General features: G+C 41.7%; 1 protein-coding gene across 3 annotated transcripts; it reads right to left on the bottom strand.

The window, feature by feature from the left end:
- Nucleotides 1–888: 888 nt before the first annotated feature.
- matk (megakaryocyte-associated tyrosine kinase) lies at nucleotides 889–15,695 on the bottom strand. Of its 3 annotated transcripts, XM_026157872.2 has the most exons (13): nucleotides 15,517–15,695; nucleotides 15,279–15,376; nucleotides 12,823–12,936; nucleotides 12,605–12,720; nucleotides 12,039–12,258; nucleotides 10,613–10,706; nucleotides 10,405–10,470; nucleotides 10,202–10,301; nucleotides 9,955–10,039; nucleotides 9,111–9,184; nucleotides 8,768–8,963; nucleotides 8,498–8,584; nucleotides 889–2,413 (listed from the first exon to the last, which is right to left on the bottom strand). In XM_026157872.2, exons 2-13 carry the CDS (start codon nucleotides 15,285–15,287, stop codon nucleotides 2,198–2,200), a joined length of 1,377 nt encoding a protein of 458 aa, XP_026013657.1. In that variant the 5' UTR covers nucleotides 15,288–15,376; nucleotides 15,517–15,695; the 3' UTR covers nucleotides 889–2,197. The 3 variants fall into 3 exon arrangements, with proteins under 3 accessions (XP_026013657.1, XP_080153735.1, XP_026013656.1); XM_080297609.1 differs by lacking the exon at nucleotides 15,517–15,695 and having other exon boundaries at nucleotides 15,279–15,418; XM_026157871.2 differs by lacking the exons at nucleotides 15,279–15,376; nucleotides 15,517–15,695 and adding an exon at nucleotides 14,689–14,863.
- Between the last annotated feature and the right edge of the window lie 14 nt (nucleotides 15,696–15,709).

The following is a 15,709-nucleotide window of genomic DNA, read 5'->3' as shown; positions in this document are numbered from 1 at the left end:
TTTAATTTGACGGTTGTTACAGCCATATTTAACACTATAGCTTAAAAACTGTTTTTTTGTTTTGTTTTAGAAATTCTTAATGAAGCTGGAAAATTCAAATACAATACAAATACAAACAAAATTTAGACTACAGACAAAAAGGCTCTGCAAACAGAAATATGAGGGCGTTACAGCTAATTTGCCCAATATGAGATGGTTACGTTTTAATTGGAGGACTGCAGCCTGTGCAAAGCTGAAAGTCAATGCTTCAAGCTCTCATGTGAGGTCAGAGAGTTAGGAACAAAAATGTGGGACTGCATGGTATTGTGCGCCTAACTTTCCCTATCCTGGAACAGCTGAAGCCAACAGCTGAGTCCCTATCAATTCTGCTTCAGCAGATTAGCTGTTGGCTAAGTGTTACTAGAACGTGCACCTTAGAAAGCTTTAGGTTCTCTGAGAAAAACGTATCAGCTCACCCAGCGACATATGGACACCTGGATGAAAGCTCAGTCACACCTAAACACACACGAGCAGAAAAACATGTGATGCTCGTGAAAAAACCTTTCAATTATGTTTAAATCATTCTCAGCAGAGGAAGCACATTTCAACATTTGCTTCTTTTATAAATCCTTTCGCAGAAAATTGCTGCTCATCCTGTTACACAGAGCAGATTGAACAAATCGCAGAGGATAACAAGGATAACAAGAGATGGGGGATCAAGCCTCAATTTGCGATTCGTCTCTTGGGACAGTACCAGGCTTACCAAGACTTAAATCAAATGACATCTTAAATTTGGTCGTGTGACACAACAATAATCCAAAAAGAGGCTGCATTTTGCTCCAAGATTTGCTTTTAGTAATACCAAGAAATCTCTAAACTAAAAAAAAAAAATCACAGCTGACAATCACGTGGTGAAAAACAGGTCATATGTGCACTTTAATAAATAGAACATGAAAGAAACACATGCAGTTGTTCCATAGATTTAAAAATATGATTTTTCTGAATTTAGGGTCTAATTTCTGTTTGCTGATTTAAATTCTTGAGTCCCTTTGAAAAGAAATGTAATGAGTTCCTCGTGTTGTGAAGGTTTCCTGTTGTTACTCTGTAATCACACGTTATTTTGGGGATTTCTCTTTAATATGCTTGAGTTGTGTTTACAGGTTTGGCATGCACTCCCAGTTAGAAGAGATGCTTCTGACCTGAAATGGCTGATGAGTAATGCACGAAGGCCTAAAAGACAAAAATCAACAAGAATGAAAGAAAAAAATTACTCTGACCAATTAAGTGGTGTTTCAGGAGTTATCTTAAAAGATAAGATGGATAAGATTATATTATAAGATTATAGGATTATAAATAAGAGAGCTGCTTTTGAAAGCTAGCTTAGCCCGTAACAATAATTGACTATAACAGCATTTGTCCAAGATATTATTTGGTCCCTAAGTAGAATTTCTTAAATATCTCTAAAGGCACCCATTAAAAAAATCTTAAAGTTGTTATTTTCTTTTTCTACTGGAAGTAAATGCTCGTGTATTTCAAATACTGAAAATTTGACCCTAATTTCAGGAAAAAATGACAAATTTGGGGAAATTGCACCATAAATCAGTGCCTGTATAATGAAGAGCAACCAAATGAGCTCCTTACAGGTACATCAGAGTCACAGTCTCGTCCCTGCGCAGATATTTTGTTCTCTGTTTGTGTCCTCTTAGACATGTGACCTGAAAGCTCCTGTCCTCTTTCTGTGGACAGTGAAAGCTGCTTAATCTGGACTCGGAGTACACATATTCTTTCAAAACCCCTAAAACTGACAACCGGCTATAAAAGAAGCAGAAACTCAGACAGGCTGAATCCTGTAAACACCACTCTGTTGTTACTGCTCTGCAAAATGTACATAGTGTTGCTTTAAGGGTTTACCAAAATTATAACAATCCATCCTGAGAGGAACATAAATATCTGCACTAAATATTATTGCAATCCATCCAACAGCTGTCGTGACAAAAGTCAAGCGTTTCACGGTTTATTCCGTAGTTTATCAGGTTAGGTAGGCCATCGAGACCCAAAAGGTGAAGTTTGGTGTAGTCATGGCTCCAACCATTTTGCATCACATACATTCATGATCAGAGTTCATGGTCTTTTCTCTCAGTAAAACTCTTGTGGCTCTAAAACTCAACGGTCCAACAGCTTGTATTTGTATCCCAGACTGCAGGGCAATAATTCAGGATCAAGATCCGGTCTGATCTTGAGACTTTGACCCAGAGCCCGGGCTGAGTTTTTCCATCTCTCGGTCCAGTTTCTCCCTCAGCTTGTGAAATCCGGGTCTTTTCCGAGGTTCCTGCTCCCAGCAAACCCTCATCAGGGAGTAAACACTTGGAGGACAGTCTTCTGGAGCTTCCATGCGATAGCCTTGTTCCACTTTGTCTTTCACCTCCTGCAGAGACTAAAGCAGAGGAGCAATGGGAAAATGTTTGACATAGGAAGTGATTACCTCAGAAGATTAATACATTAAATGTGTTAAACGGGTTTTCATGGTGACTAAAATCAATTGCAGAGTATTAAGAAACAATCCAAACTTAAACAATGATAGCTGCACTTTATGCAGAACTGCAATCATTGTCTGTTGTATTTAAAGCACTGAGGGACGGACACCTGCACTGTTGATGTGAAGCAACAACAAAACCACTGTGGGGGTGGAGTGCAGGTTTTGGCCAGGCTGTCAGGGAAGAGGTGAGGCAGAAGGATTTAGGGAGTAGGGTCGGCTGAGGTAAGTGACACACCTCAAGTGCATCAGCCAATTAACCACATCTTGATATAGTGCAGGTCAGAGAGGACAAACAACCACATGCTTGCCCTTCCTCCAAGGAGAAGCCAAAAGCCGAAAGAAGCTTGAGTTTCTATTTACGTTGCATGTCAGGAACCCGCAAAGGCGCCGTGGGATGTACAGTGTGCGTAAGTCAACACTGTAAATCAGCGGTTCCCAAACTTTTTCGCTGGCCCCCCTTTGTTTTACAGAAAAATGTTCGCGCCCCCCCCCTCGCGCGCGCACACACACACACACACACAAACACATCCTCCAACCACACACACCCACATTTACTCAATTGCGGTTTATTTCACACCTCAAACATTTAGTGAACAATTAAGCAAATACAAGTAACCTGCAGGTAGTAAGAAAATAAACTACAAACTCTTTTACGCTGCGTCCGCACCTACACGGGTATTTTTGAAAACGCAGCTGTGTCGTCCACGTAAACGATGTTTCGAATCACCGAAAACAGATTTTTTTAAAACTCCTTTTTTTGCGTTTACGTGTGGACGAGGAACACAGAGTTCGTCAGGCAACGTCAAAGGTACGTGCCTTTATTCGGGTCACGCTGTGGCCACGTCATTGTTTACATGAGAGGAATTGCAGAATAGCAGATTAACAGTATTTTGTCTCTATCTTCAGGTTTTACACGCTTACATATAAACACTCAGTTACTGTCCCTCTATTTACAAAGGCAGAGGCGTCACGGTGTCATTATTTTACATGTAGTTGTTTTTTCCTGTGTAATAATGTTCAACATTGCTATCAATAATTTTTTTTTTGAAAAAATGTCTCTCTGTGCAAAATGGGTTTAAAAACATAAACAGCTGTGGGATCCTGTTTGTCTGTGATTTAGACAGGGGGAACAAATCGTGGCAGGATCAGCCTGATGTTATTTGTATCCCGCTGTAACTTTACTGTATAAAGAGCAAACATCTCCAAACTGTCAGGAGTAGTTAGTCATTACAACAAGTGTTTGTGAACTAAAAATCAAGAATGTGGGATCCTGTTTGTCTGTGATTTGGAGAACCCAGGGAAAACCAACCCTGCAGGGAGACCTACCTCGGCACCTGTGCAGGTGAAGCCAAAGGGCAGATTTGCTTCACCATTAGGGCTGCCACGATTAGTCGACTAGTCACGATTACGTCGACTATCAAAATCGTCGACGACTAATTTAATAGTCGACGCGTCGTTTGAAGCTTTGTAAGATCACAAAAGACGCAGGAATCAGTAGCAGGATTTAAGACTGTAATAACGGACTGAAACAGAAGATGGCAGCACTGCATGTCCAAGGATGCCAGCTGCCGTTAAACCCCGAAGAAGAAGAAACTGTGTCCCAGAATTCATAGCGCGGCCCTGCTCAGTTTCCAACAATGGCGGCAGCTAGTTAGTTTTAATGTTACTCTTATTATTCTTTCTGGGTCACAAAAGAAACATTTAACATATTTTCAGGCGAGAATGTAGCTGTGTAAACCTCAAATATCTGCTCAGTTTATCAGGACACCACATATTTTCAAAAGCGCTCCGACGTTTTCGGAGACATCTGTTACCCACTAGCTCGATAGCTAGCCGGGGGCTAGGTCACTAGAGCCGTGAGAACACCGGACTCCCGGCAAATCGTTTTCAAACCCACCGCCGTCTTTCGCTACTCCGGTTAAACATGATATATGAGTCACTTAGATAACTTCAAAATGTTGTTTGGCTTTTTTCAGTGTTTTATTTGTTCCTGAGTAAATCGGTTTGGCTGAGATTAAAGTTATAGTTTTTACACAGCTGAATAAACATCAAGCAGACAGCTGATTATCAGAAGTGTGAGATGCTCCAGAATTTACTCCGGTGTCCTGTTATATTTTAGATAGCAAGGAGTTTATTAAACTCCACCGAAACAATCTGCAAATTTCATTAAAATTTAATAAACTATCATCTTGTCTTTATTTTTAGTTAGCACCGTAAACACTTAAAGCTGTAAGCTAATGATAGTTATATAAGAGCAGATGCTGCTGGTGCAATAAGCTGCTGGTGCAATAAGCTGCTGGTGCAATAAGCTGCTGGTGCAATAAGCTGTACGCTGTATGTCCAATGGATGATGATCTGATTAGTCGACTAATCGCAAAAGTAATCGCTGACTAGTCGACTATCAAAATAATCGTTTGTGGCAGCCCTATTCACCATATTTTCTAGTCTTTGGCTTAGAATGAAGTTGGTTTGGAAACATATTCAGCGACGCTTCATCGCCTGCTTTGCGTTTCTGTGGGCGCCCGTGCTAGCAGAGTCCAAGCGTTGTTGTCCCCCCCCCAGCAATAGCTCTGCGCCCCCCCTAGGGGGCGGGCCCCACACTTTGGGAAGGTCTGCTGTAAATGAAAGACCTGTTGTTGACCAAGTTTGAAGCCATGAGCGCTGTGGAGCAGGTTTTCGGGTTTTGACCACTCGGCTTTCCCCTTCAGATGTTCCTCAGCCCATGGGCTTGTGCTCCTTCTACCTAATGTTTCTGTTCACTGGGATTCTCAACAACCACTATGTCTGCTTGGCTGACCAGCAGCTGCTTGTTTGTCTGGAACATTAGGTCCCAATACCTTAACCCTGTTGTTCTCAACCACCTCATCAGGACTTTGGGACTTCTAATCCGTATGTGACACAGACGTTCCTGTACACTGTCCCAGCTTGTATCTGAAATTCCACTATTATACGTTCAATATCTCCAAAGCACCTTTGCACAGCCTGTAACTTGGGTCCTGTCAGTTGTGGTAGACTCCTGCCTCCGTGGATCTGGTGTCTTGGGCCCGTCCTGGCACCGGCTGTGTTGTCCATTAGGCCAGCTTTTTCTAGCCACTGGTAGATTTCTTGAGCTACCTCTCTCTGTTGCTGCCTTTTTTTCAGCTGCCCGAGGTACTCTTGGAGCAGCCGATCTCTTGGGGACAGATTCCTGATGTACTCATGGATGTTTCCTCCTGCATTGTGGTTCTGGTTTCTGTGGCAGTGGTAAATATTAGTTTGACTGAATCTGGTGTTGATGATAGTGAGTTGAGCTGTGCGCTCATGTCTGCAAGCATCTGTGAGTTCATCTGTAAGCTGGGGCAGTGGTGCCCTTGGTTGTGTGGATGCTTTGAGTCTGGCCACAATCTCCATCCTGTAGTTCAGCTGCATCTTCTACCAGAGGCGACTCATTACTCATTATTATTATTCCCATTGTGGCGTAGCCTCTGGATCTCCAGATGTTACTGCGCGAGGCAACCAAGTACTTCATAGTCAGTGTAAATGTGGGTCTTCTGCTTATCCATAGTTCCCATATGCACTGGCTATAACAGCTCTTACTGGGTCAGCTGGTATTACATCAATTCCCTGTCTTGTTACAGACACATACATGGAAAATGAGATGTTCTCGGTTGGGGAACAATGACGTACTTCTCATCAGTATGTCCTGACATCGAGCTTGTTAAGGCAGAAGATGTCCGAGCCAGTATGGCAATAGTTAACAACTTCAACAACTACTGGACTAAAAAGAGGGAATATATGTAGGGCTGTGCGATATGACCAAAACCTCATATCCCGATATGAGACATCTATCGTCCGATAACCATATAAATCACAACAATGGAACATTTTCTGTAAATTCTGTGAATCTCGGGCAGCTCGACTTGCGTGAAGTGTTTCCAGCTGCGCGTCGTGTAGCTGGAGTCGAGTGTTTTAACCGATGCATGAAACGATAGATTTTTAGACATAAGTTGTAACGGCGCCGTTTTCTTTGTGAGTATTTATTACATGGCGTGCTGCTGGCGGCTCTTTTTTAATTCTCATCCGTAAATAATCTGCATCTTTCACGTGATTCAGTTTATTTTGAAAAGTCTCAACAGGATCTTGAGCTTTATTGTGAAAGGTTTACGTGGAACATAAACAAGCGGACACGCGATGCTGTTACTGTAGTTGTTGCTAACGACAACGCATAAAAACAGGCGCTTGTCCGTCTGTAGTGTGGTTATATCAAATATAAGAGAAAGAGAGAACTTTAATAAATTAATATAAACACTACAGTGACATCAGAACCATGAACAAATATTGCTGTAAACAGTTTATTTTGTGACACCACGAAACAAACGACAGCATAAAATGAAACGATGGACGTTTTTATATCGTCATCCGATATATATGGTTATATCGAACAGCCCTAAATATATGAACAAGGCTTTCTTCTTTGCTTTTATCCTTGAATTCAACTGAAGGAGCTAGAAAAGAGCCGCTCAGATAACACAGCATAGCCAAAACACCAAACCTGTAACCTCAATAGTCATATTTAAGTCAAACACATGCTCCTCCCAGCAGTGCCAATGTGCTTCACATCAACTGTGAAGGAAGCTGCTCACCCTGCATGCTAAATGGTGTTTACTAATTTAGCAAAGACTGAAGTCTTCAACCATTTAATGCACGTAGGTAAACGTAGCCTTTGTGTCAGAGCTCATGTATTTCTACTCTATAAATACAGATACAGTTATCACAACAAACAAAGTTCTGGTTCCTTCAGTGTCAGACACATTATAGTGAGGTTCACCATGAACATGACCACTGCTGATATCAATCTGACCCTAACCCACCCGTGGGTAAACCAGCCTTAAATATAACAATTTACAACCTGCAATGAAGACTTGTCATTCTCTCAGTGGAGGCTGTCTTCAAGATAACGTGAGCAGAGTTTTGTCTGTACTGCATAGTGGAGTTCACACAGACACAATTACACTCTCGTTGTTAGTTTGTGCTCTTTGCCAAGTGTTAACTAATTAGATGTAGTGTTTAATTGAAGCTAAAACAAACTTACTTAAATAATCAACCCGTGTATTTGTTAAACAAGTTGTAATTGGTAGGTAATCATGTTCGTTTAAAAAGACACCACCTGAAGTACGATGGAAAAGAGATGGAGGACTCGGTGTTTAATTCTGCCTGATCCTACTGATCCCGTCTTCCTCACTAAACTGCTAAGATGCAAATCACCTTGGAGGTCGGGGATCAAATATTACCTGACGGGGATTAGAGTGATAAACAAGGCTGTGTTTAAGCAGCGTGGTTCCTCCCTTTCACAATCTGTCTGTTTGCTCTTTGCAGCTTCCTGTACTGCACAAGTTCAGAGAGCAGGTTTTTCTCTACATGCTGTAAAGTTAGAGCAATCAAATTCAATTTTTTTGTAACACAGTAACACAACAATCAGCTGATTTGAAATTGTGCGCTCAGAGGAGGAACTGGTGGACTGATCTACACAGCAACATAGACATTACACTTTTACTGCACAAAAAGACAAGAGCACGAAATACAAACTGTCCGTAACCAAACCAGTCCCATTATGCTGCTAACACAGCTTTGACTATTTGCTAGCATCTGCACAGACAGCATGCTAACGCTAAGGCATGCTGTTTCTACATATTCACGTTTCTAAAGTAGAATCACCTTTAAAGTGTCTTTGTGGGCTGGATTTCATCTTTGCTTTGTGTTTACATGTAAAACTGGTGCATCCTGATTCTGACAGGGGTTTGTGTTGGTGTGTAAAACTGTAGTCTCAGGTTTATCGTGTTCATTGGTGAGTACGGCGAAAGTAAAGTAATGCTTTTAAGAAAATTAACAAGTAATGTGTAGCACTTTTGTTTTTTGAGTAATGACCACAACTAACATGCGTGTAAAGCACCACTGTAAACACACACATATACACTGATAGCAGACTGCACTGGTGCTACTTACCATCTTGGGGTAAGGCTGACGACCGTATGAGAAGATCTCCCACAGAAGAATGCCGTAACTCCAAACATCTGACTTTGTGCTGAATTTCTGCCGGATGAGGACAAAAATGTGCAAAATGTAAAGCAGCTTTCTATTAGGACATACTTTTTAAATCAGTTTAGTCCTTCCTGTCTTTAATTTGATTGATTCTTTAATTTGATAAGTAATATTTTAGAATTTATCCAAAAAACATGTAAAAGACGAGCATAGTGCATTCCTTCTTAAACTGACCTCTTTCTTTAGCGCTTCAGGTGCCGTCCATTTCACCGGCAGTTTGGCTTTATCTGACACCTTGGAATCCACTTTGGTTAGGCCGAAGTCGCTCACCTTGGCTACATTGTCATCAGAAATTAGGACATTACGAGCTGCCAGATCTCTGTGAACCAGCTTCTTTGACTCCAGGTAATCCATCCCCTCACACACATCACTAACAACAGACACACACATATAAAAAAATATTAAAAATACACTATTAAACACACACGCTGTACAGCAGACTGATTAACAATCTGTGCACTGATGCACACACTATAGATTTTGCTAATGAAAGGCCATTTTTGATGTTCGCACTCACAGAGAAAAGCGAAGCAGCTGAACAGAGTTTACAACCGAACGCCCCCGTGTCCTGAGAAAGTTAACGAGGTTTCCCTGCAACAGACAAACACGCAGCGCTCAAAAAAGTCAAATCAAACAAAGTGTGTAATGTTCAAACATACATATTAAATATGGGAGAAAGGCTGAGGCTGTCAAAGTAGACCCAACGTTGCAAACGATGACGTTTTCATGTTTCCTCACCACCTGCTGCACAAAAGCTTTTTGCACCACATTTATCTTTAGTTGCTTAGCCCAGCTGTTTATTTACACCAGCACAGCCTGAAAATGAACTTTCAGCGTAACAATCAATGAAACGATCTGTGAGAAAACAACCTGAAGCTCCCCACCGGTGACTCACATACTAGTTTTACTTCCTCTATGTTTCACAGTTATGCTGACTTTAGCTTTATCGTTGCCTAATATTTATTTACACGTTATTCATGCCTTTGGTTCATCTACGCTTGACTTTTGTAATTCACTGTTTTTCACTCTCTAGTTCAAAATGCTGGAGCTAGACTTTTAACTGGTGCTAGAACCAAGATTGTATCACTGATACTGGTTTCCTGTTCATATTAGAATTCAGTTTAAGATTTTCTATCATTGGTTTTTAAAGCTCTCAGTGGTCGGACCCCACCAATACCATCTCTCTTATTCACTTTCTCAAACGCAGCTGCAAAACGGTGGAACCAGCTCTACGTGTCAAATATCGCTGTTTATAAATCTTGCTTGGTAATCTATTGACTAAAACTGCGACCGGTGGTTGTTGTCTTCCTTCATATATGGGGCCAATGATAAACTGCTAATTGTAAACATGTTGGCTGTACCTTAGTCATGAGCTCTGTGACAATGTGAAGCCCTTTGTGAAGGATGACTCCCAACAGCCGCACCAGATTTTTATGCTGCAGCTTCCTGGAAGAAGTGAGTCCACGTTAAAAATAAGAATTTAGCAGCATAACGGGAAATGCAGGCTTACAGATGCATTACATTTAAAACAAGATCACAATGCATTCATTCTTTTTCACTCGTGTTGTTTTCAATATTGTCAGAATTTGCAGAAATCTTGGGACTCACGTCATAACTGTGGTCTCCTGCAGGAACGCCTGAGCTGTGACATCACATTTAATGGTCTTCACTGCCACCCTCTGGCCCATGTACACCCCTTCATAAACAGCTGGAGGTTGAATCACACACTCGCCGTTTAACCAACCTATTGCATCTTTAACTATCTGCCGTTCCTGATGCTTTTTAAAGGGAAATTAAAACCGAAAACTCACCACCAAACTCCCCTTCGCCGATATTCTCTCCCAGAGTGAGCTTCTCAATGTCCAACAGCCATCCACCTAAAATGAGCACATACGTAAAGAAGATAACCTCTCACGCATGTTTCCATTATCATTGCTATAAATACTTCACATACATGACTCATCCCCACACAGCAGCTCACCTCTTTTCTTAGGAAGCACATACTGATGTTAAACTTACTTTTAGACAGCTCCAACTCAGCTGACTTGGTTCCCTGTTTCTGTTTGGGTTTCAGAAGAGTCGTAGCGATCGAGCCTTTATTCTTTGAATAGAACTGCAAAGATGGAAGATTCAGTCAACACAATTTCAGCTTTTTATCTTATTTTCCACCCCATGTGATCATGCTTGGTTTACCTGTGAATTACTGACTCATTAAGATCAAGTACATTTTTGGGGGGGGTTAAGATGGAAAAATCTCACTTAAACTTGAACAGAGAGCTGTGAAAAAATAACTCATCTTAGTAATTCAGGAAACCTAAATGTGGCCACAGCTGTAGGTTTAAGTGCAAACACATAAAGGGTAGTCCTATGAATAGACTGCACTCCACAAAGAGCAATACTGAATTAAATCCAGCACTGAACTCGATGTATTATACAAATATAATAGATTATGTGACATACTGCTCTATGAGCACCGGACAAACAATCCAGCTCAAATATTTGGCCGTTCTTCCTTTTCCTGCAGGAGTAAGTCAGCTGGTCTGACTCAGGCCTGGAGCCATCTGTAGCTCTCTGATAAGCTGCTGAACGAGCGCTGCCATCTCTGTGGAGTCTCCAAACTCTGACTGCACCCTCACACAAAGACCGGCTCAATGCTGATAAACCATAAAAGGGCTGAATTTGATTATCTCATCCTGATTTTGACACGAGAACTAAATATATTTTTCCTCTGCTGTCACTGATGATACACTGATGAGGCTTCAGGCTGACAAACAGCTTGAATACAGCAGGCCTGCAGTGTCTATTAAACGGAGACTGAGACAATAATACTGAAATGAATTTTGGTGCACACGTTCTTCTCATCTTAGGGGATTTTGATAGCACTCCTCTTTCTCTTCCTTTCTTGCCAGCATTCCCATCGCCCTTATTTTATGGTCAAAGCTAATTAGCTGGTGCTAACTAGGAACACTGGCAGTGCCACATTACTGTTTCCCTCAAGTGCAGGCTCTTTATTTTGGAAAGGCTGGAGTGAGGAAATCATCCAATTTTTTATTTAAAAAAAAAGCTGAACAGAAAGCCAGTCAGGTGACTTTCCCCTGGGGAGAAGGAGGATACGCATGAATTGAATTATGAGTGGACGGTTAAGCTTGTGTCCTCCTTCCAGATAATTTCATAAGCATTACTAGCTGAACCCCCAAGGCAATTTTAATTCTGCATGCACTTTAGGGCGGCTGGATCTGCACCTCCAGCTGTGCAATCTTGCATTGCATAATGATAATTAAATGATCTTGAATGTTGTAAATCGATAAACGGTGCAGAGAGTGCAGGCGGATCTGTCAGAAGGTGGACTTAATAAACTACATGTAGCTCTTTCACATATAGAGTCGTATCCACGTTAAACAGAATCTGTAACAGAAACGTGTCCAGTGAGCTCATTTCCTCCTACCTCTATCATATCGATGAGGTTGTAGAAATACTGGGTTTTATCGATGGTCAGCTTGTTGTCCTGATAAATGACCCTGTAGTGAATGACCTCTCCGGAGATGCTCACGCACAGGACGTAGTCGCCAGGATGACGGATGCTCTCTCGCACCAGGAACAGGCCATCCTCGGCTGGCTGTAGCTTAGACACAGCTTCTGGACCGGAGATCTTTCCGTGAAACCAGCTGAGGAAAGACAACGCACGCTGAGTCGCATAAACTAATCGTTCCTCGTGAACGTAATGCCAAATATGACATTTTTTAAATCACTCAACAGGCAGGAAGTGGTTACATACATTTATCAAGCATTCAGGTATTAACATCTCTGAAAAAGGAACTTGGGGTGAATACTCCAGAGACCATGTTTGTTTGCATGTCTAAGATGTGTGATCACGAGTTAAGGGCTGACCACAATGGAAACTAAATAAAGAGACGAGCATCACACTGCATGTGATCGCTGTGAAAACAAGAGGGAAACACACCCACGTGAGCCCTCAGTACCTTCATGTGAGAGAAAAACAAGGTGACTTACGGCATGAGGCTGAGGCTGGGGTCGACTCGCAGAGCCTCTCTTTCACGCACATTGGTGGCGTTGATGATTCCTTCTTCTCCTGTGGTGTTGTGTCTGGCTCTGTAGCATCCCTTCTTCTAGAAAAGAGCAACGTTCGCTTTATCAGTTTCAGTTTCTTCCAAATAAAAATCCTCTAAAGCTCTGCAGCATCTGTAAAACATGACGGTGAGTGACGGTACCGTGGTTGTGTCAACAATAGTGAGGATGTCTCCTTTGCGGTACAGCAGTTCTCCAGGTTTGGGTTTTTTGTGATCCCCCTTGGCTACACACTGAGTACCGGCAGCCCAACTCATCTAAGGAGGCAAAGGAAAATTATGAGAAGGGCACGGACCCATGACTGTGAGTCACACTTTGAGTTTGCTTTGCTAAACTTGCTGTTTTAGGACTCACAAGTGTTATTGTACGTTTTTACTTGTCGTGTATCGTAGTGATGATTTGTGAGACCACTGAACAACCAGCATAAAACCAAAGCATTTGAACATATCTCTTTTGGACACCCACAGCCCGTCTTGGTTTGGTGGTTGGTTGTCGACTTTATTCTGGTCGGCGTAAAAAATACACCAACAAAATGAGAATTTCCTTTTTTTGGAGGTCGGATCTTTTGGCCAAGAATTTTAGTAAATATATCTACCGGCGACAAATATTGGACCTTCATGAAATGATCAACTGATTTCCTTTTATTGACCAATGACCTTTGCCTGATTTCCATCAGAATTAAATGTTATTATCTGCTACTGGTATCTGCAAAATCTGAGAACGATATCTTGAAAACTGTGGACAGACTGCGAACAAACAGACAGAGAAACAAATGGAAACGATGACAGACTCCCTCCGTTTGGGGGAGAATGATAGCCTACGCATCAAGTTCTCAAAGAGTTTGTGACATATGAGCATCATTTTTGAAACACTGCATGGTAAGGTAGAGAAAACATGAGTTAAGAAATTTAAGTTTTCTCGGTTGACGTCATCTCAGGATGAGATGAGAAGTCTTGTTCGTAGCATTCCCAGAATATTTAATTTTGTCTAATAAAATATTAACATTTAGTGTCCCTGTATTGATACAATATTGCCACATTATGATGTATCATTTCTGTCCCCACACTGAATAAATATGAACTCTGACATTTTGCACTGCCAGTATTTCCATCCTGCCTTTGTTCATTTGTTCAAATAAGGTTAAAATCATGACTATTGAAGTGCTTTAATGGCAGTATTGTTAATGTAAAAGGACACATGTGATTCTCTGTTCCTTCATGCAAGTTCCTGATATTTCCAAAGGTTTTACATCGATTAATGCTGTTTAATACATTAAAGCCAAAAGATTCCTGGACACATTTGGCTTGACAAAGCCAACGTCCTAATTCAAAGCAAACTAATGGCTCAGTCATACAAGCAAAAACAGGACAACACCTTGCATAAACAATTAGACAGATTAATTAATTTAAAAAAAATAGATATCTGTGGCTGTGTGCTGATTGTACTTAAATTTGTCACATTCATCCAGTTGATCGCAAGATAACTGCACAGGTCGCCTGACAGGAGGAAACCTTTCTGCAAACAGTCGCAGTCTGACTTGGACTCATTCTCTGGGAGACTGTTGAATAACTGCTGTTTAAATTATAAATGCAGACAGATTCTCAACATGTTGCGGTCAGTTTGAATGAGTCAGCGACTGAGTGCCAGCTGGTTGTATTCAGGTTGTATCCCTACAGAACAGGAAGGATGCTGAGAAACTTTTCTGTGTACGTAGACAGTAACAGATATGTGATTTCTGACAGTCTGTCACAGTTTACGGCTGTATTACCAGGAACGCATTGCGTGTGATTGCCAACTTGACCTCATTCAAACGGAGATTGATATCAGACTGACTCGATGTTATGGCAGATTTAGTGACAGAGTCGGCGGTGAGCTGGTGCCAGCTCTGATATTTATCATCTGTTTCTGTGAAACACAATAAAGTCCATAACATTATTTGTAACGGAACTGCATGTTACATTTTTAAAAAATATATATCAAAAATTAGAAAAATCTCATATGAAACTCACTGAGAAAATTGCCCGTGGAGCAATACCGCAGAACTCTATCTGCAGCAGTATCAGAATCATCAGGACTACTTCAGCTCGTCCTGAATCCTTACACGCACATATAGAATTCAAAATAGTGCTGAAGTCACTTTATTGGGGAAAAAACCCTTTTATTAGTTCATAACGCACTCAAAGGGTTTGGCCACCAGTGCATCTCTGAGTTGCGCAGTCAGACCTGAGCAGGTTGAGATCTTTTAACTGTCCCGAGAATCAGATCTCAGCTGAGGGCGCTTTCGGTAATTTGGCGCAAGCTGCCTGCTGATCTGAGGTCAGTTACATCTGTGTTTACGGTTCAAAAGATTTAAATTCTGACAGGCTTACAGTTCATAACTGTGTGTTTGTGTTGACTTGTATCCTACTTGTTTGGTTTATTGCCTGACTACACGGTTTGTGGTTTTATGGTTTACGTGTAATTAAATGTGCCGTATAAATAAAGCCGACACTCGGGTGTAAATTTGGATTAAGACATGAGTACTTAGTACATACTTTATCAATCACATTAGCGTTAGCCTATAATCTGAAATACAGCTGCACACATCTGCAGTACGTACCTTTGCCATCAGCAGGGCTGGCTGGATAATTCTTTGAACACCTGGCCGAGCAAACAAGGTCTCCGAACAGCCAGGAAAGATAAAAAGCGCCGTCTGTCCTGTAATAAAACGCAAACAGATGCAGTACAATTCAAAGCTGCTGTTCGATAAATCCGCCTCTGTCGAAGTCAAAGCCAGAAGATGAACGCCCAGACAGCGCCGTCCGTCCGAGTCCTCGTCGGCATAAATGTTTCAGTACCTGCGGCTCTTTGGGGAGAGGCTCCAGGCCTCCTCAGCGGGCACTCTCCGTCAAACTTATTTTCGGCTGAATTTCTTCATCGTCTCCAGCCCGTCCGCAGCCGCTCCTCGTCTTTATTCACATCTCAGAGCCTTGTGAGCGCTCGCGGTGGCGCGCGCTCAATGTCCGCGTGAACCACTTCCTCAATATTTAG

Source organism: Astatotilapia calliptera, chromosome 23 (genome assembly GCF_964374335.1).
Source record: "Astatotilapia calliptera chromosome 23, fAstCal68.1, whole genome shotgun sequence".
Taxonomy (NCBI): Eukaryota; Metazoa; Chordata; class Actinopteri; order Cichliformes; family Cichlidae; genus Astatotilapia; species Astatotilapia calliptera.
The sequence above is the reverse complement of the archived record's forward strand: the minus strand, read 5'-3'. Positions and strand labels throughout refer to the sequence as shown.

Coding starts and splice junctions, on each gene's coding strand:
- matk (XM_026157871.2), bottom strand. CDS start 14,748: ATGATTCTGATACTGCTGCAGATAGAGTTCTGCGGTATTGCTCCACGG. Junction 12,721..12,822: donor CTATTGTTGACACAACCACG/GTACCGTCACTC, acceptor GCTCTTTTCTAG/AAGAAGGGATGCTACAGAGC. Junction 8,585..8,767: donor CTGAAGCGCTAAAGAAAGAG/GTCAGTTTAAGA, acceptor CTCATCCGGCAG/AAATTCAGCACAAAGTCAGA.